At 41.9% G+C, this 21169-nt stretch overlaps 1 protein-coding gene across 1 annotated transcript in view; it reads right to left on the bottom strand.

Moving 5' to 3' along the window:
* Positions 1-21169, bottom strand: part of LOC118387799 (potassium/sodium hyperpolarization-activated cyclic nucleotide-gated channel 1-like) — a 129936-nt gene that overhangs the window by 70620 nt on the left and 38147 nt on the right. Inside the window, exon 3 of the mRNA XM_035776520.2 lies at positions 7825-7986. Coding sequence (XP_035632413.2) covers positions 7825-7986 — 162 coding nt within the window. The remainder of the gene's footprint in view (positions 1-7824; positions 7987-21169) is intronic.

Genomic DNA, 21169 nt, shown 5'->3' with positions numbered 1-21169 from the left:
TTGCACACTTGGCATTCTCTCAACCAGATTCACCTGACATGCTTATCCATCAGTTTTGAAGGAGTTCCCACATATGCTGAGCACTTGTTGGCTGCTTGTCCTTCACTCTGCAATCTAACTCATCCCAAACCATCTCAATTGGGTTAAGGTCCGGTGATTGTGGACACCAGGTCATCTGATGCAGCACTCCATCACTCTGCTTCTCGGTCTAATAGCCCTTACACAGCCTGGAGGTGTTTTGGGTCATTGCCTGTTGAAAAACAAATTATAGTCCCACTAAGTGCAAACCACATGGGATGGCGTATCGCTGCAGAATGCTATGGTAGCCATGCTGGTTATGTGTACCTTGAATGGAAAATAAATCCTCCATGCTTCAAGGTGGGAATCACACATTCTGAGATCATCCTTTCATCTACTTTGTGTTTCACAAAGACACAGTGGTTGGAACCAAACATCTAAAATTTGGACTCATCAGACCAAAGGACAGAGTTCCACTGGTCTAATGTCCATTGCTCATGTTTCTAGGCCCAAAGTAAGTCTCTTCCTTTTGGGGTCCTTTAGAAGTGGTGTCTTTGCAGCAATTCAACCATGAAGGCCTGATTCATGTCGTCTCTGATCAGTTGATATTGAGATGTGTTTTTTTAATTTTTTATTTAACCTTTATTTAACTAGGCAAGTCAGTAAGAACACATTTGTATTTACAATGACGGTCTACCCTGGCTAAACCCGAAACCGGACGATGCTGGGCCAATTGTACGCCGCCCTATGGCCGTGGAATCAAACCAGTGTATGTAATGACGCCCCAGTTTCATCATAGCGCTTGATGGTTTTTGTGACAGATTGACTGACCTTCATGTCTTAAAGTAATGATGGATTGTCATTACCCTTTGCTTATTTGAGCTGTACTTACCATAATATGGACTTAATATTTTACCAAATAGGGCTATCTTCTGTATACCACCCCTACCTTGTCACAACACAACTGATTGGCTCAAGTACATTAAGAAGGAAAGATATTCCACAAATTAACTTAACTTTTAACAAGGCACACCTGTTAATTGAAATGCATTCCAGGGGACTCCCTCATGAATCTGGTTGAGAGAATGCCAAGATTGTGCAAAGTTGTCATCAAGGCAAAGGGTGGCTACTTTGAAGAATCTCAAATATAAAATATATTCCGATTTGTTTAATACTTTTTTGGTTACCAAATGATTCCATATGTGTTATTTCATAGTTTTGATGTCTTCACTATTATTCTACAATGTAGAATATAGCAAAAATAAAGAAAAACCCTGGAATGATTATGTGTGTCCAAACTTCTGACTGGTACCGTATGTAAATATGTGAACCTTTTCAGGAAACTAGGTGTATGTCACGGGCCACTACTTGAAAGGAGAGCCATTTCAACGTGTATTTTTTTACAATTAAAATGCGAATGTGAACTTAATAACAAACTTGTATGCCATCTGTAAATACAAATATAATTGTTAAATTACGAGCCAAGTTGGTTTAGCCACATTAAAAGACACCGACCTTCCCGCTAGCCATGATCGTCTGAGATCATGAGTGGATTGGTCTGCCATATAGCACACTTCTTTCTATTTGAGCTGGTCAGTATGTCTAGGTAATCCTGTCTAACATGGCTTTAAAAAAAATATATATTGTGTATTAAAACTGCATTAAGTGTTGCTCTCTAATTTCTGGAGAACGGAGTTTTGAAATCAGTGGAATTCGAGTATGATAGCTAAGGAGATGGAGAAAACACCTGTCTCCAGATTACATCTTCAAACTAAAGGCAAGCATGGCATCCATGACAGGAGTCGCATCCATCTATTAATTATATATACGGGTAAGATAGTCTAGCTAGCTACATTTTCAGATATTACACGTTTATATATTTGACAGAAAGAGACATTTGCTTGGCTAGATATAGCCTAATGTTAGCTAGCTAACATTGAATCTGGTTGGTTAGCTACCTGCAGATTCATGCAGGGTAGTAATGTCATGAGTTGGGATTATGGTTCATTGTTTACCTAGCTAGCTAATGTTAGCTGGCTGGCTTGCTAGTTAATGTTACGTGTATGACCTTATTATTTGTATCTCAGAGCCATTTGCTTAGCTAGCTATTACAGTTCATTGTTAACCTAGCTAGCTAGCTACATGTCTTAACAAAAGACTTCACTATGCAAGTAACCATTTCGGGTGATTTTGGAAATTCAGTCTTGCCATCTACTCCGATTTCAGAGCACTCTCGTCTGAGTGTGCCAGAGCGCAGAATAAGTGATGAATTTACAAACGCTCAACACCCATTGAATATGGCCGGTGTCAGGTAACGTTGGGAAATAAGCGTAATTCAATTGTTGCCAGCAGCACACTTGCAGTCACCAATGCTCTGGATGACATAAAAACAGCCTAACCAGCTCTGCTAGGATGAGTAAAATGGTCAGAGTGGGGTGTTCTCTCATTATGTATTTCTGGAAGTAGATAGCCAGCTAACCAATGTTAGCCAGTTAGCTTGGGTGCAAGACTGCCGTTTTGAGGTCAGAACGTTCGGATCAACCCTACTCATCGGCCAGAGTGATACCAGCAAACAATCTGACAGCACAGTTGCAGTCACCAATGCTCAGGATTACATAGCAGCCTAACCAGCTCTGCTAGGGCAAGGAGTGTTTAGTGAGTTTTTATTTATTTAACCTTTATTTAACTAGGAACTGTCATTTGTTTCTGGAAGTAGCTAGCAAGTTCAAATCAAATCAAATGTATTTATATAGCCCTTCGTACATCAGCTGATATCTCAAAGTGCTGTACAGAAACCCAGCCTAACACCCCAAACAGCAAGCAATGCAGGTGTAGAAGCACGGTGGCTAGGAAAAACTCCCTAGAAAGGCCAAAACCTAGGAAGAAACCTAGAGAGGAACCAGGCTATGTGGGGTGGCCAGTCCTCTTCTGGCTGTGCCGGGTGGAGATTATAACAGAACATGGCCAAGATGTTCAAATGTTCATAAATGACCAGCATGGTCCAATAATAATAAGGCAGAACAGTTGAAACTGGAGCAGCAGCATGGCCAGGTGGGCTGGGGACAACAAGGATTCATCATGTCAGGTAGTCCTGAGGCATGGTCCTAGGGCTCAGGTCCTCCGAGAGAGAGAAAGAAAGAGAGAAAGAGAGAATTAGAGAGAGCACACTTAAATTCACACAGGACACCGAATAGGACAGGAGAAGTACTCCAGATATGACAAACTACTGCAGCATAAATACTGGAGGCTGAGACATTCCCTCCTCATCATCCATACGACTGCGGCATAGAAGTCCTACCCGGCCCCCTCCTCCTCGGGGCCGCCTGTACTCCCTCTCAACCTCTGAAGCCGCAGTCATGGACAGTTAAAACCGGGAATCGCTGGAGGCAGGTTTCATTCACTCCTCTACATCCCTAGCTGGTGCAGATTTATTCGCGGGAAAGAAGGATGGAGGTCTTCGTCCCTGCATCGATTACAGTGGGCTGGACAGGATTTTGATTAAGTATCGTTACCCCCTAACCCTGATGTCTGCCGCATTGGAGTTGGCCCACTGGGCTCATTTCTTCACCAAACTGGACCTCCACGACGCTTACAATCTGGTGAGAATCAGGGAGGGAGATGAATGGAAGACTGCCTTTAACACCCCGGGTGACCAATATGAGTATTTAGTCATGCCCTTCAGATTATCGAACTCACTTACAGTCTTCCAAGCATTGGTTAATGACATGCTTAGGGATATGTTGAATCGGGTCATCTTTGTTTACCTCAATGACATCCTGATCTTCTCCAAGACCCTTCTGGAACACATCTGCATGTCCGCTAAGACCTGAGATGCAGTGTCAACAATACATGAGGATGGGGAAGTGTGAGGTCCATGTAGCCCAAGTTTCTTTCCTGGGCACATTATCTCTACCACCGTCATCCAAGTGGACCCTGTAAAGGTGAGGATGGCTTGCCCGGTCCCACCTCACACAATCAAGTCCAGCTGTTCCTTGTTTTTTATAGGCTTTTTATACGCAACTTTGGTGCTGTGGTAGCGCCTGTCACGGCCCTAACCTGGAAGTCCCAGAAATGTTTTTGCTGGGCCCCTGAGGCTGACATGGCAGTCGTGGAGCTCAAGGGATGTTTCACCTCCGGACCCATCCTCGTCCAACCTGATCCGACCCGTCCCTTCGTGGTAGAGGTGGACGCTTATAACACCGGAGCAGGGGCGGTCCATTCACAGCAGAATGAGGGGGACAAGAAACCGCAGGCATGTGGCTGTTCTCGCCAGGGGAGCGCATCTACCATGTATTTAACCTGGGAGCTCTTGGCTGTTAAGTGGGCCCTAGAGGGGTGGAGACAGTGGTTGGAGGGACAACCTCATCCTTTCGTGATCTGGACGGACCATTAGAACATGGTCTCCATTCAAGAAGCCAAGATGTTGAACGCTCGCCAGGCTAGCTGGGCTCTGTTCTTACACAGGTTCACCCTAGCCTATCGCCCGGGATCCAAGAATCAGAAAACAGACGCCAACACGATTTCTCTAATGGGTAGAGGGACTCCAAGCCCATCCCCAGCTCCCGCATTGTGGACCCCATGATATGAGTATTAAGACTACGGTCCGACAAGCCTAGACCCAAGAACCTGACCCCGGCCGGGGTCAACAATCATGTTCCACGATCAGCCCGATCCCGAGTACTACAATGGGGACACTCCTCGAAATTAACTGGGCATCCAGGGGTTAATTGGACACCGGAGTTCCTGAAGCAGAAATTCTGGTGGCCCAACATGATTGAAGATGTGAGATCCTTCGTTGCGGCCTGCTCCACCTGAGCCCAAAGCAAGTGCTCATTACTCCGACGGGCTGGGTTGCTCCAACCTCTGCCCTGGTCCCAGCTGTCCATAGACTTTATCACAGGGTTACCCCCATGCCAAGGGCTTACCACTATCCTGGTAGTTGTTGATTGGTTTTCCAAGGCAGCCCATTTCATTGCCTTACACAAGTTGCCCTCAGTGAAGGAGACCGCTGATCTCATGTCTACCCATGTCTTTCAACTACACGGACTTCCCCAGGACATTGTCTCGGATCGTGGGCCCCAGTTCGTCACACGGTATGGCCTCGTCTGTGGAGTGTATGCTCATAACACAATGCTGAAATCGTCCACTGGACTGTTACCGTTTGAGTGTCAGTTCGGGCTCGCCCACCCACCTGTTTCCTAAACAAGAGGCCGAAGCGGGGTGCCATCAGCCAAGGCGTTCACTCGACCATGTCACCTCACCTGGATTAGGGCGCAATCCTCCTTGCTCCGCTCTCTGCCCGACACCAACACCAGGCAAACCGACACCGAAGGCCTCTTCGGCTCCTCCAACCAGGTCAACGGGTGTGGCTGTCCATCTGTGATCTTCCCTTAAAGGTAGACTCGCGGAAGCTTGCTCCATGCTACATCGGACCATTCAAGAGCCCGAGTCGCATCAAGCCGGTCACCTATCTCTCCAGTGTGTGTCCTATTTACTCATTACGATGTCCCTTTTAAAATCTGTGTTTTATGTTGTCCTTTGCAGAAGCTTGAATTGTTTACCTTGTGCGTTCATTACCTGAGTGAGTTTTCGAGACTTAGTGTTATTGTTTTTCAGGTGTACTCTGATCCTGCGGCTACCGTTTCTAAGTAAATGTCTGCTTTTTTAAAGTTTTTTAAAATTGTCCTTTACGAGGTATTGAAACATCTCCCTGGTCTTTGTGGTTGAAATTCATTGCTCAGTAGAGGGATCTTACAGATAATTATATGTGTGGGGTACAGAGATGAGGTAGTCATTCAAAAAATATGTTAAACATTATTGCAGTCTATGCAACTTGTCCATTTTAAATTCAGGCTGTAACGTAAAAAACGTGTATACTTTCTGAAGGCACTGTATATATTGTTTGTATGCAAAGTGCATTCAGAAGTACATTTTATTTTAGCATTTTTCCACATTTGACATTTTTGCAAATTTGTTTAAAAAAAAAACGAAAGACCTTAAAAACAAAAGTATTCCTACTCTTTGCTATGAGACTCGAGGTACACAGGTGCATCCTGTTTTCATTGATCATCCTTGAGATGTTTCTACAAATTGATTGGAGTCCACCTGTGGTAAATTCAATTGATTGGACATGATTTTGAAAGCCCCACACCTGTCTATATAAGGTCCCACAATTGACAGTGCATTTCAGAGCAAAAAACAAGCCAAGAGGTAGAAGGAATAGTTGTAGAGCTCTGAGACAAGATTGTGTCGAGCGTAAGGGCACCAAAATATGTGTGCAGCTTTGAAGGTCCCCAAGACAGTGGCTTCCATCATTGTTAAATGGAAGAAGTTTGGAACCACCCAGACTGTTCCTAGAACTGTTCGCCAGGCCAAACTGAGCAATCGGGGGAAAAGGGCCGTGGTCAAGGTGGTGACCAAAACCCGATGGTCACTTTGACAGAGCTCCAGAGTTCCTCTGTGGAGATGTGAGAACCTTTCAGAAGGACAACTATCTCTGCAGCACTCCACCAATCAGGCCTTTATTGTAAATTGGCCAGATGGAAGCCACTCCTCAGTAAAAAAGCATGACAGCCTGCTTGGAGTTAGCCAAAAGGCACCTAAAGGACTCTCAGACCATGAGAAACAAGATTCTCTGGTCTGATGAAATCAAGATTGAACTCTTTGGCTTGAATGCCAATCATCACATCTGTAGGAAACCAGGCGCCATTCATCACATCGCCAATACCATCCCTACAGTGTAGCACGGTGGTGGCAACATCATGCTGTGGGGATGTTTTTCAGCGACAGGGACTGGGAGACTCGTCAGGATCGAGGGAAAGATGAACAGAGCAAAGCATGGAGAGATCCTTGATAAAAACCAGGAGTTTCAGGACATCAGACTGGGGCAAAGGTTCACCTTCAAACAGGACAACGACAGTAAGCAAACAGCCAAGACAATGCAGGAGTGGCTTCGGGACAAGTCCCTGAATGCCCTTAAGTCTGGCTCTGGCTGAGACCTGAAAATAGCTGTGCAGCGACGCTCCCCATCCAACCTGACAAAGCTTGAGAGGATCTGCATAGAAGATGGGAGAAACTCTCCAAATACAGGTGTGCAAAGCTTGTAGTGTCATACCTAACTTATTCTTTACAGAGTCAAGTATATTTGTTAAGACCTCAATTATTCCTTGACTTGCACAATTCATTCTCGCTGTCTATAATTCTGTTATAACTTCTAATAGTAACACATTGGGAGAGAGTGAGGTGATTGCCATTTTGAAGTTCCCACATTTGAAGTTATTTTTGCTGGACATTACATAATTGGGAATAAGCTGGCTTGCCGCATCCTCCACAAACGTCACACCCCACAAGAACATTTCCTGGCATAACTTCATAGTTTTTCAGAATTCTGATCGGTTTTATGCTTTAGCTGAGATTATTGTTTATTTGTCCAGGCCTCAATTATTCCTTGACTTGCACCTTCTCGCTGTCATTAATTCTAAAGTTATAACTTCTAATAGTAACAAATTGTGAGAGAGTGAGTTGATTGCCATCTAAAAGCCAACATTTATTTTGCGGCAGTGCTGCCTGACAGCATCGTCTCTGATTGATTAAGTAACATAATGTAATATGTTAAAAATGTAATAACTCAAAAAATATAAGAGGTTTGCATTTGGGACTTTTGATGTGTATACTAATGCAAAACCATATGTTATATGTGGTTACCATTAAGCTACCTTTTAAAAGTGATTCCAACTGGTACAAATGTTTTAACATTTCCAACTACGAAAGAAACGAAAGAAACAAGATGTAGGGTATAATACTTACAACCATACCATTTAGCGACACCCAGCAATCTTGGGGGAAATCTTGTAGGAGGGGAACCAGGAACTGTAGACAACCATCCCAGTGGCAGAGCAGTAGCATCATCCCTATCAGATTAAATATTCTTACCACAGCACTGGCCAGGTCGTAGGTCATATGGAAGATCTGGAGACAGAGAAAAGAGAAGGGGGAAACAAGGATTCAAATATTAATAGTTCTCGGACAAAGATGATTGCTCCGAAACGCGACATTATTATTGAAAGGAATTAAGTTACTAACCTGAAGCTCAGTATTTCACTTTTACATTCCTAAGACCTTTCAACAGTCCAGAAAATACTTCAAATTGTGGTTAGAGCGCAAGCATACTACAACTATCCAAAAATAGTTGTTTTTGTAGTCCAAAATTTTTATTTTAAAGCAGTAGTAGAGAGGAGAGCCGCAGCCATTTTGGCCACGGGAGAATTTCAATCACTTTACAACATGGTGTAAGTGTAATTCACAGATGTTTGGGTATTCAGTATTTGTCATTGACATCATCCAAAGCAAACAGACCACAGTGAAATGGCACAAAATGTAAGGTTGCTGTACGCAGGGGGAATAAGTTCAGAAGAGGGCATAGCCAAGCCAATGCACTAGCCACAATAATAGCACATTTCAAAGCTTGTAATGATCAAACAACTGTTTATTTGAACTTAACAGGATTGCTGAGTACACGATTTCTAACACTTCCAGTTTAACACTTCCAGTCAGACATGTTATTAAATTAACATGTAAAGCATTTTCCTTTAAAAATATATATCTTTATAGTTACAGTTGAACCCCCGTCCACACTATACATGCTTTACTAATACCCATATCAACTATTCAAAATCAACTGGATTTAACCATGGAGACATGAGATGACATGAGCAGACAGAGGGAGAGAACCAGAGAGATAGAGATCTAGAGAGAACGAGAGAGAGAGAGAGACACGATAACAATCATGTTGCTTAGTCAGAGCGAACCAGGGCACTGCTAGAATAAAAGCCAATCTACAGTGTGACTGAACAGGTCTGGAGAAAAGGATTGGCTGACATTGGATCAGAACAAAATAGAATCTCCTCACACTTATATGAGTTCCACTGTATCTGCTAATTAGTTCTCAATTGCATAGGAAACCCATTATTTCTCTCCTGGCTCATTATTCCATTACCCATTTTGGCCAAAGTGCCAATTACTGTCTTTCTGCAAAAAACCTGGAAGTGTTTGAGTGAAAATTCACAAAGTTCCAGTTTCACATGACAAACCAGCTATCACCCATTTGTTAAAAATGTCAAATGCAACATTTTGTTGAACCTGTCTACTGCCTTATCCCTCGTCCCCCACAACATGAAGGACCCAATCCGAGGGGTTGATGAGGTAATGTCTCCATAAACTACTTTAAAAGTCACTAATGCATGCATTTAATTTACTTTTAATGAGTTCTTAAGGTATTAGAATAAAATAAATGTTATTCTTAAAAAAAAAAATCTATATTATTGCCCTGAGGGGGATAAATAAAAGACATGTCAGAGACGCAAACTCGGTCTCAACCTATAAGTCTTTACTGAAGACTCATCTCTTCAGTGGGTCATATGATTGAGTGTAGTCTGGCCCAGGAGTGGGAAGGTGAACGGAAAGGCTCTGGAGCAACCAACCGCCCTTGCTGTCTCTGCCTGGCCGGTTCCCCTCTTTCCACTGGGATTCTCTGCCTCTAACCCTATTACAGGGGCTGAGTCACTGGCTTACTGGTGCTCTCTCATACCGTCCCTAGGAGGGGTGCGTCACCTGAGTGGGTTGAGTCACTGATGTGGTCATCCTGTCTGGGTTGGTGCCCTCCCCTTGGGTTGTGCCGTGGCGGAGGTCTTTGTGGGCAAAGTGGGTGGGGTTATATCCTTCCTGTTTGGCCCTGTCCGGGGGTGTCCTCGGATGGGGCCACAGTGTCTCCTGACCCCTCCTGTCTCAGCCTCCAGTATTTATGCTGCAGTAGTTTATGTGTCGGGGGGCTAGGGTCAGTTTGTTATATCTGGAGTACTTCTCCTGTCCTATTCGGTGTCCTGTGTGAATCGAAGTGTGCGTTCTCTAATTCTCTCCTCTCTCCCGGAGGACCTGAGCCCTAGGACCATGCCCCAGGACCACCTGACATGATGACTCCTTGCTGTCCCCAGTCCATCTGACCGTGCTGCTGCTCCAGTTTCAACTGTTCTGCCTTATTATTATACGACCATGCGGGTCATTTATGAACATTTGAACATCTTGGCCATGTTCTGTTATAATCTCCACCCGGCACAGCCAGAAGAGGACTGGCCACCCCACATAGCCTGGTTCCTCTCTAGGTTTCTTCTTAGGTTTTGGCCTTTCTAGGGAGTTTTTCCTAGCCACCGTGCTTCTACACCTGCATTGCTTGCTGTTTGGGATTTTAGGCTGGGTTTCTGTACAGCACTTTGAGATATCAGCTGATGTACGAAGGGCTATATAAATAAATTTGATTTGATTTGATTTAGGGTCAGTTTGTTATATCTGGAGTACTTCTCTTGTCCTATTCGGTGTCCTGTGTGAATTTAAGTGTGCTCTCTCTAATTTTCTCTTTCTCTCTTTCTTTCTCTCTCTCGGAGGACCTGAGCCCTAGGACCATGCCCCAGGACTACCTGACATGATGACTCCTTGCTGTCCCTAGTCCACCTGGCCTTGCTGCTGCTCCACTTTCAACTGTTCTGCCTTATTATTATTGGACCATGCTGGTCATTTATGAACATTTGAACATCTTGGCCATGTTCTGTTATAATCTCCACCCGGCACAGCCAGAAGAGGACTGGCCACCCCACATAGCCTGGTTCCTCTCTAGGTTTCTTCCTAGGTTTTGGCCTTCTAGGGAGTTTTTCCTAGCCACCGTGCTTCTACACCTGCATTGCTTGCTGTTTGGGGTTGTAGGCTGGGTTTCTGTACAGCACTTTGATATATCATCTGATGTACGAAGGGCTATATAAATAAATTTGATTTGATAAAGACCTAGTTGGAATGCTGTTGAATGCTGTAGAGTCAAGGTCTGGAAAAACAAATAGGCCTAATGTAATTCAAGATATTCAAGCAACAATGAGGAAGGTTTTGCCCCTTGTAGAACATTTGCACCTACTTCTCACTATTATTCTAAAGTCAAGGTATCTGAAATATATCGCAAGACAGTCTTATCATTGATTCCGTGGTCATAAATGCTGAATAACTACTAATCAAGCAACACATATTATAGAAGACAACTTTTCACAGCAACAGATGTAGGATCTTAATTTGAGCCAGTTTGCTACAGCAGGAAAACATGTGGACTATAATTAACAGAAATTGTTGTAGGGCATAATACATTTTTCGTAAAGGAAAATTGAGTCTGGAATTTCAATGTGGAAATTACAATCTTCAGAGGCCTTTTTAACCCATTACAGTCTATGCCATTTAAAAAACATGTACAACCCCTTGAAGTAATCAAAAAAATCAAACTTTTTGGGATGAAATATTGTATTTGGCCTTACTGCTATTAGACCATACTAACACATTGAATAACAGATTCACCAAATGGAACAACATGTAGTGAACAATCCAAAGGAACTTTGTTCTGAAGTGTCTGTCCTATATCTAAAGGAATTAAGAAAGATCAGGAAACATATCTAAACATTTTTTGGTACTAAACAATCTCCATATGTACTTCCCTTCATTTTGTCAACTGGTACCAGGGGACCTTCAGACGAGTCTTGTGAGGCCTGTTGCTGTCCTAGATATGTACGTGTTAGTGAAAGTCTCACCTTTGTGAATAGAGGGGTCATATTAGTGTGATGCCCAAAATCTTCAGACGCTACAGACAGAAGTTGGTAGATCGGCTATACTGACTTCAGAGAGCCTTTTTACATTATGCTAATTCGATTTCCGTGGGGGAGCAGACATCAACTCTAGGGGGTTAAACCTCCTGCACCAGGGTGATCAAATTAAGACCCTACATCTGTAGATACCAACACATAAGGTTGGGGTCAATTTAATTTAAATTCCAGTCAATTCAGTATACTGAAATTCCAATTGCATTTATCTTCAATGCTTTTCAATTAAGAAAGTTAAATTGGAATATTGTTTCCTTCTGAAATTGACCCCAACCCTGCAACACGTCGTAAATACTGAAACTGCATGACAACACTGACCCGGGCATGACGTAGCAAAATGGAACAATCACATGTACCCTAATTCTTACTTTCGGACTTGATTTTCCCTTACAAAATGTATAAATGCCTACAAAAATTGTATTAATTATAATCCACATACAGTGGGGCAAAAAAGTATTTAGTCAACCCCACAAAAAAAGTATTTAGTCAACCCCACTTAAAAAGATGAGAGAGGCCTGTAATTTTCATCATAGGTACACTTCAACTATGACAGACAAAATGAGAAGAAAAAAATCCAGAAAATCGCATTGTAGGATTTCTAATGAATTTATTTGCAAATTATGGTGGAAAATAAGTATTTGGTCAATAACAAAAGTTTATCTCAATACTTTGTTATATACCCTTTGTTGGCAATGACAGAGGTCAAACGTTTTCTGTAAGTCTTCACAAGGTTTTCACACACTGTTACTGGTATTTTGGCCCATTCCTCCAAGCAGATCTCCTCTAGAGCAGTGATGTTTTGGGGCTGTTACTGGGCAACACGGACTTTCAACTCCCTCCAAAGATTTCCTATGGGGTTAAGATTATCTGAAGATAATCAAAGGTTAGTGATTTATTTGATCTCTTTCTGCTTTTTGTGACTCCTCTCTTTGCCTGGAAAAACGGCTGAGTTTTTCTTTGGCTTGGTGGTGACCTAACATAATAGTTTTTGATGCTTTCGCTGTAAAACCTATTTGAAATCGAACACTGTGGTGGGATTAACAACAAGATTACCTTTCAAACGGCATTAAATACATGTATGTTTGAGGAATTTTAATTATGAGATTTCTGTTGTTTTGAATTTGATGCCCTGCACTTTCACTGCCTGTTGTCATATCATCCCGTTAACGGGATTGCAGCCCGCAGCATGCACCCTCGCGCACCCATATTACAATTGTCACTTTCTCACTCTCCCACTCAAAGTTCTGCCCTCCCCTTTTATTTTCTACTGACTTCATGATGACTCCATGATGTACTGAAGAAAAAGCATGTGGATGTATTGAAGCCAAGACATACTGGAGCTCTACTGCCAATAGCCCTTCCATTAACCTCATAGGACATGTCTCTCTCTCTCTCTCACACACACACACACACACACACACACACACACACACACACACACACACACACACACACACACACACACACACACACACACACACACACACACACACACACACACACACACACACACACACACACACACACCAGATATACTCTCTTCTGCCAATGACCCTCTCATTGACCTTCCAGGACCTGTCACAAACATGTAATCAACACGTCCCTGTCTGTGAGGGAATGTGATTGGACATCCTCCCTGTTACTCAGTCACTCAGGCCCTGTGCTATTCAGGTGTTGTCATTTGCGCTACGCCATGTGGACCCAACATTTATAGTTGAAGGTTTTGTAACACTCCCTCGTAGCGCAGTAGTCTAAGGCACTGCATCTCAGTGCTAGAAGTGTCACTACAGACTGGTTTGAATAAAGGCTGTTTCACAACCGGCTGTGATTGGGAGTCCCAGCATCGTCTGGGTTAGGGCTTGGCCGGGGTAGGCCGTCATTGTAAATAATAAATGTGTTCTTAAATTACTTGCCTCATTTAAAAACAACACTGCACCATCCTAACTTCTTGGATATAGGGGGCGCTCTTTTAATTTATGGATAAAAAAACGTTCCCGTATTAAACAAGATATTTTGTCACGAAAAGATGCTCGACTATGCATATAATTGACAGCTTTGGAAAGAAAACACTCTGACGTTTCCAAAACTGCAAAGATATTGTCTGTGAGTGCCACAGAACTAATGCTACAGGTGAAACCAAGATGAAATTTCATACAGGAAGTGCCCCAGATTTTGAATGTGCTGTGTTCAATGTCTCCATATGGCTGTGTATGGGTCACGAATGAGCTTAGACTTTCTGTCGTTTCCCCAAGGTGTCGACAGCATTGTGACGTATTTGTAGGCAAATCATTGGAAGATTGACCTTAAGAGACTACATCTACCAGGTGGCCGCTTGGTGTCCTCCGTTGCAATTATTGCGTAATCTCCAGCTGCGTGTATTTTTTGTTTGCTTCGAGGAGAAACAGCTGCCACGAATGATTTATCATCAAATAGATATGTGAAAAACATCTTGAGGATTGATTCTAAACAACGTTTGCCATGTTTCTGTCGATATTATGGAGTTAATTTGGTAAAAAGTTTGGCGTTGTAGAGACTGCATTTTCAGATTTTTTTCTTAGCCAAACGTGATGAACAAAACGGAGCGATTTCTCCTACACAAGTAATCTTTTTGGAAAAACTGAACATTTGCTATCTAACTGAGAGTCTCCTCATTGAAAACATCCGAAGTTCTTCAAAGGTAAATGATTTTATTTGAATGCTTTTCTTGTTTTTGTGAAAATGTTGCCTGCTGAATGCTCGGCTTAATGCTATGCTAGCTATCAATACTCTTACACAAATGCTTGTGTAGCTATGGTTGAAAAGCATATTTAGAAAATCTGAGATGACAGTGTTGTTAACAAAAGGCTAAGTTTGTGACCCAATATATTTATTTCATTTCATTTGCGATTTTCATGAATAGTTAACGTTGCGTTATGGTAATGAGCTTGAGGCTATGATTATGCTCCCGGATACGGGATTGCTCGACGCTAGAGGTTAACAGAACCCACCTGAGTCTTCCCTCCCTCTCATGCTGTACATCCATCCCCCTCCATGTCAAGGACAAAGCAGGCCATGCTAGGAAGCAGAACGGAAGAGGGAGGAAGGAGTCCAAATACAGACTGATAGATCTCAGTGTTGGTTCACTGGATCTCAGTGATCCAACTCATCTGTGGGGAGGTTCAGTGGCAGTACAAGGGAATGCTAAAACTTGACAGCAGAGCTAGCTGAAAGGATGGCTGCTTGTCTCACCGTCTCAGTGCTCTGCTCTCTCCTGCTACCTACCACTGCATTATCTTTACTCGCTCTGTTAGCGTTGCTTTATGTGTCACTGTGTGTTTGATTACACACAATAAGAAAGAGAGAAACAGCACATGTATTAAGCAACATACTCCCGCAGGACTCAGAGAGGATGGGAAAAACAGGAAGCAGCAACTTTGGCCTATTTGAATTGCTAATGTCTCCCTCACACCCAACGTGGCAAAAACAGAGATGTCTTCACAGCTTGTCTACGCTGTCCTCGTCAACGACATATAATTGAAAACTAAAGAGACCGAGGGAGGGAGAGAGATTTGTGACCTGTTGCCACAAGAAATGGGCAACCAGTGAAGAACAAACACCATTGTAAATACAACCCATATTTATGCTTATTTATTTTCCCTTGTGTTCTTTAACCATTTGTACACTGTTACAACACTATGTATAATATGACATTTGAAATGTCTTTATTGTTTTGAAATTTCTGTATGTGTAATGTTTACTGTTAATTTTGATTGTTTATTTCACTTTTGTATATTATCTACCTCACTTGCTTTGGCAATGTTAACACATGTTTCCCATGCCAATAAAGCCCCTTGAATTGAATTGAATTGAAAATTGAGAGAGAGAGGGAGAGTATGAAGCATGAAGCAAGAGGGCGAGATGCTCATAGCAGTTGAGTTAATAGCATCAAGTTGTATATTACTTCCCAGGAGCTAAACAGACTTTGTCGAGCTGCAGGTACTCAGGGGCTCAATCCACCTTGCTGGAAAACCTCTCTAACCTACAGTAGGCCTACAGGGCTGGGGTGTGAATTTTTCATGAATCGTGATATCCTACCCTAGCCTGGTAGTATAGCTCAGGAGCTGAATTGTGCTTCAGTGACTTCAGAAAGTATTCATACCCCTTGACTTATTACGCATTTTGTTGTGTTAGTCTGAATAAAACATGTATTAAATATTTGTTTAAATCTCACCCATCTACACACAATAGCACATCATGACAAAATCAAAACATGTTTTTAGAAATATTTTGCAAAGTATTCACACCCTTTTTGCGATGCCACTCCAAATTGAGCTCAGGTGCATCCAATTCCTGTTGATCATCTTTGAGATGTCACTACTTGATTGGAGCCCACCAAAGAAACACATCTGTCTAAACAAGGTCCCACAGTTCACAGTGCATGTCAGAGCAGAAACTGTACCATGAAGTCCACGGAACTGTTCGAACATTTCCGAGCTAGAATTGTCTGGAGGCATATACAGTGGGGAGAACAAGTATTTGATACACTGCCGATTTTGCAGGTGTTCCTACTTATAAAGCATGTAGAGGTCTGTCATTTTTATCATAGGTACACTTCAACTGTGAGAGACGACATCCTGACTTTTAAGACTGGGTCTCGATCTACTTCATACATAATTAATGAACTTACACCTCATTAATGAATTAGAAACGAGTGCGAATTTGGTTTTGGCTGTAAAACAATAAGGAATTTAGAAATTCCTCTATCAAGAACATGAGGGCTTCTCAAAGAAAAACTAACAGGTCTGTGAGAGCCGGCATTTTTACTGGTTGGTAGGTGATCAAATACTTATGTCATGCAATAAACTGCAAATTAATTACTTAAAAATCATACAATGTGATTTTCTGGATTTTTGTTTTAGATTATGTTATGTACCTATGATAACTACAGACCTCTACATGCTTTGTAAGTAGGAAAACCTGCAAAATCGGGCAGTGTATCAAATACTTGTTCTCCCCACTGTATCTGGGGAAGGGTATAAAACTATTTCTAGAGTGTTGAAAGTTCAGAAGAGCACAGTGGCCTCCATCATTGGTAAATAAATAAAAACATGTAACTACCCAGTCTCTGCCAAGAGCTGGCCATCCGATCAACATGAGCAAGAAGGAACTTGGGTCAGGGAGTTGACCAAGAACCCACTGACTACTCTGACAGAAGGCTGAGATGGGAGACCCTGCCAGAAGGACAACAGTCCCTACAGCACTTCACCAATCTGGGCTTTATGGTCGCCAGATGGAAAAATGCACATGACAGCATGCCTGGAGTTTGCAAAAGGCACGTAAAACACTGAGAACATAAGGCAAAAGATTCTGTGGTCTGATGAGAAAAAAAGATAATAGCATGATACATTTGTAAATTGCAAAGACTTTGAAAAACATGTTTTTACTTTGTCAGTATGGCAAATTATTGTGTATAGATGTGTGGGCAAAAAAATCTGTTTCATCCATTTTGAAATCAGGCTGTAAAATATCAAAATGTGGAAATCAAATGTTATATGTCACATGCGCAGAATACAACAGTGAAATGCTTACTTACAAGCCCTTAACAACATTGCAGTTTTAAGAAAAATAAGTGTTAAGTAAAAATTGATAAAGAACAAAGAGTTAAAGTGCAACAATAAAATAACAGTAGTGAGGCTATATACAGGGGGTACCGGTACAGAGTCAATGTGCGGGGGCACCGGTTAGTCGAGGTAATTGGGGTAATATGTACATGTAGGTAGAGGTAAAATGACGATGCATAGATAATAACCAGAGAGCAGCAGCAGCGTAAAAATGGGGGTGGGGGGTGCAAATAGTCTGGGTAGACATTTGATTAGCTGTTCAGGAGTCTTAAGGCTTGGGGATAGAAGCTGTTAAGAAGCCTTTTGGATCTTGACTTGGCAATCATTAACACTGTGTCTCAGAAGTTTCCGTCCATGACTGATGCAACCCGAAAAGGGTTGAAGACAGAGTTAATGAGTACTTGGGGTCACAGAGAAAGTCTGGACATGCTCTCCCTTATGTAAGGAATTGGGCAATTTCCCATTTTGTTCATAAAATAATGATAAAAAATATTCTTTCAAACTGCAGATGTTGATTTAGTCATGGATCCATCACGAATTACTATGGGAATAAATATCACTGATTTACAGAAATATTGGAACAAAGCACCATATTTTCCAATCCATCCTCATGTAAGAAATGTAAACCTCTTTAAGTACCTTAGGAGTAATCCCCCCTTAAAAGATTTAGATGCACTATTGTAAAGTGGCTGTTCCACTGATGTCATAAGGTGAATGCACCAATTTGTAAGTCGATAAGAGCTGCTAAATGACTTAAATGTAATGTAAATGTAACATGAGAACATATGAAAGCTGGTTTCCTTTTAACATGAGTCTTCAATATTCCCAGGGAGGACGTTTTAGGTTGTAGTTATTATAGGAATTATAGGACTATTTCTCTCTATACCATTTGTATGTCATATACCTTTGACTATTGGATGTTCTTATAGGCACTTTAGTGTAACAGTATAGCTTCCGTCCCTCTCCTCGCTCCTACTTGCACAGTGTTACCCATTCAGAGCAAGGGGAACAACTACTCCAAGTCTCAGAGCGAGTGATGTTTGAAACGCTATTAGCGTGCACCCCGCTAACTAGCTAGCCATTTCACATCGGTTACACCAGCCTAATCTCGGTAGTTGATAGGCTTGAAGTCATAAACAGCGCAATGCTTGAAGCATTGTGAAGAGCTGCTTGCAAAACGCACGAAATATCATTAATATGGTCAACAATTCTTCGACCGCTAACGCAGTGACATCATGAATGTTCTATTGTCATCCGACATCAAACTTGTCCTTATGAAAATGTATAAACACAAAAACTACAGGCTGCATGACATCAGCAGCCTGGTTGTCCAAAATAGCATAACTGGTGTATTTTAACACCAATAAAACCACACGTTTAAAAACACATTTGGGGGGGGGGTTTATGTGTACTAAAATGTCATGCCTTTCTGATTTTCTTTTCTTTCAAACTTCTGACCACTTTCCCAAAAGGTTAGTCCAAACCTATGACATATTCCTCTGTGTCACTGCTATTCAAGCTGAAATGGTGATCACTGTTAGCCTAAAGAGTTTATTAATTAGATAGAACTACAGCTAGCTATCAGTAGGTCTACATACCAAAATATTTTACATAGTTCTTCAAACACTATACAAATTATTTTAAAGAGCTATCATCACTAGATTATCATTTCATTAAATACATAATATTTTTCTCCTCAAATAATAACTTAAAAGGTTCTAATTCCTTATTATTCCCCCCTTCCACTACAACAGCAAGTGTTGAAATTAAGAAAGCAAAGAAACCAAGTTGCAAAACCATGATTTATTTTCTCTCGTTTCAAAAATGACTACATTTTATGATGGCCCACAGCAACCAGAAACAAAATGTTATCAAAGCTTAAAATAGATTTGCAGTAGGGAAAATGACAGGGCATCTGATGAAGGTTTCACTGCATAAAGCCAACAAGACAAGGTGAGTCCAATATAATACAATTTCTAGAGTTTCTAGCTGACTTTGAACAGCAGACCTGAGTTTCCTACAATACTCTGTAATGTTTGATCATTACATCATCATTCAACTAAAATCAAACTTAATTTACACTTGAACGTTTTACAAAAGTAAATCATGCATCTATTTATCTGAAACCCACGGCATGATTGATTCAGAGTTGCTTTGCTTTCTTAAGAGTGTTGTCCACATGATCCTGCCTTTCATTCCCATCTTCTGACAGAAGATCGCTTTGCCTTATGTCTTTCTTCTTTCAGTTTTCACACAGACAACTTTAGTTTAGAAACATTTGTGGTCTAACTGCCCCACGATCCAAAGTAATAAGGTTGATATAGTAGTCTATCAAAATAATCAGTCAAAGTACTTTAACTAAATGTAACTGTTTTTCTTTAACTAGTAAAGTAAAACTTTTAAAACTACTTCCACGACCAGAAAAATACATTTTAAAGTGCTAAAGCAAGCACCACAACTTTACTTCATGTAAAGTTACCATCTAGTTAAAAGCATGATAATGATCGATGGAAACAACCTTGCAGATCTGCACAAAAAGTGATCTTGAAAGTGTCATAAATAGACAGGAACGGAAAGCAGGATCTGAAACAGAATCTGCTGCATAATATCAAGTCATAGCCCAAGGCTCATCTGATTGCCATATAGGATCACTTCTCTTGTTGTAAAACAAAAGTAAATCTGAAGGCCAGAAAAAAGTCATAGCCTACATGTTCTTCTCAGGTTTATGTTGTGTGATATTTGTTTGTGTTCTCTCTTTCCTCCTACATTTCTTTACGAAAACATTAACTGCGAGGCCATGCAGAGCAGAGTAGAGGGCCGGGTCCCTGACTGTTGCTGTCTGTTACTGTCAACATCAAGTCCCAGTAAGGGGTCTGTGTGTGTGTGTGCTCGAACGCGTGTGTCTTCTCTTCTCGACATGGAGAAGTCCCTGCCTCCCTGCATCCTCATTCCTCTACTCTGAATGTGTCTCTCTGAACCTTCAGGCTCTGCACACTGCCGGCTGGATCTATTTTGGTCCTGCGTGTGTGATAACCTCCACACTTCTGTTCATCCTTAATCTGTACATTTCCATTCTGAGCAACAGCCACATGAGCAGGGGCCCTGTCGTATGGTGGACGGTTTAGTTCAGACTCTTTTAGCTATCCTAGCTATAGCTGCTTGGCTTCACCTTGCATGTAGAGCCACAGACAAGGGGAAGGTAAATAAATCACAGGTCCACACATTACACTAACAATCTGAAATACACATATATATATATATACAGCCGTTATATGACTCATTTTGTGTTTCTTGTGTCTGATTAGACCAAACTCAACCAAATCCAAGCGTGTGTTTGACAAGTTCATAATGCTACAAATTAATCAACTTCTTTCAGCCTTCAAATATAAAGGACGGGACAGGATGGGAAGCCCAGAGCTGTCACGCCCTGACCATAGAGAGCCCTTGGTTCTCTATGGTGTAGTAGGTCAGGGCGTGACTAGGGGGTGATCTAGTATATTTATTTCTATGTTGGTGTGCTTGGTATGGTTCCCAATTAGAGGGAGCTGGTAATCGTTGCCTCTAATTGAGGATCATATTTAGGTAGCCTTTTTCCCACCTGTGTTTTGTGGGAGATTGTTTTGAGTTAGAGCATGTGGCACCGCTGATGTCACGGTACGTTTGTTTCTTTTTGTTTGGAAGTTTCGCGTGAAGGAGTTTTGGACATAGGAAGAAGTAATGGGTGGATGCGAGACCCTTCCTTGGCGGCAGATGGAAGATTATGATGGAGGAAATCAGGGGTTCGGGGCCACAGAAATCCCAAGGACAACCCCAAGGTTATTTTTGGGGTGGGGCACAAGGGGTGGCCGGTTGAGCCGAGGAGAGTGCCAG

This window comes from Oncorhynchus keta, unplaced genomic scaffold (assembly GCF_023373465.1).
Source record: "Oncorhynchus keta strain PuntledgeMale-10-30-2019 unplaced genomic scaffold, Oket_V2 Un_scaffold_1952_pilon_pilon, whole genome shotgun sequence".
Classification (NCBI taxonomy): domain Eukaryota; kingdom Metazoa; phylum Chordata; class Actinopteri; order Salmoniformes; family Salmonidae; genus Oncorhynchus; species Oncorhynchus keta.
This window is presented reverse-complemented; position numbering and strand designations above follow the sequence as displayed.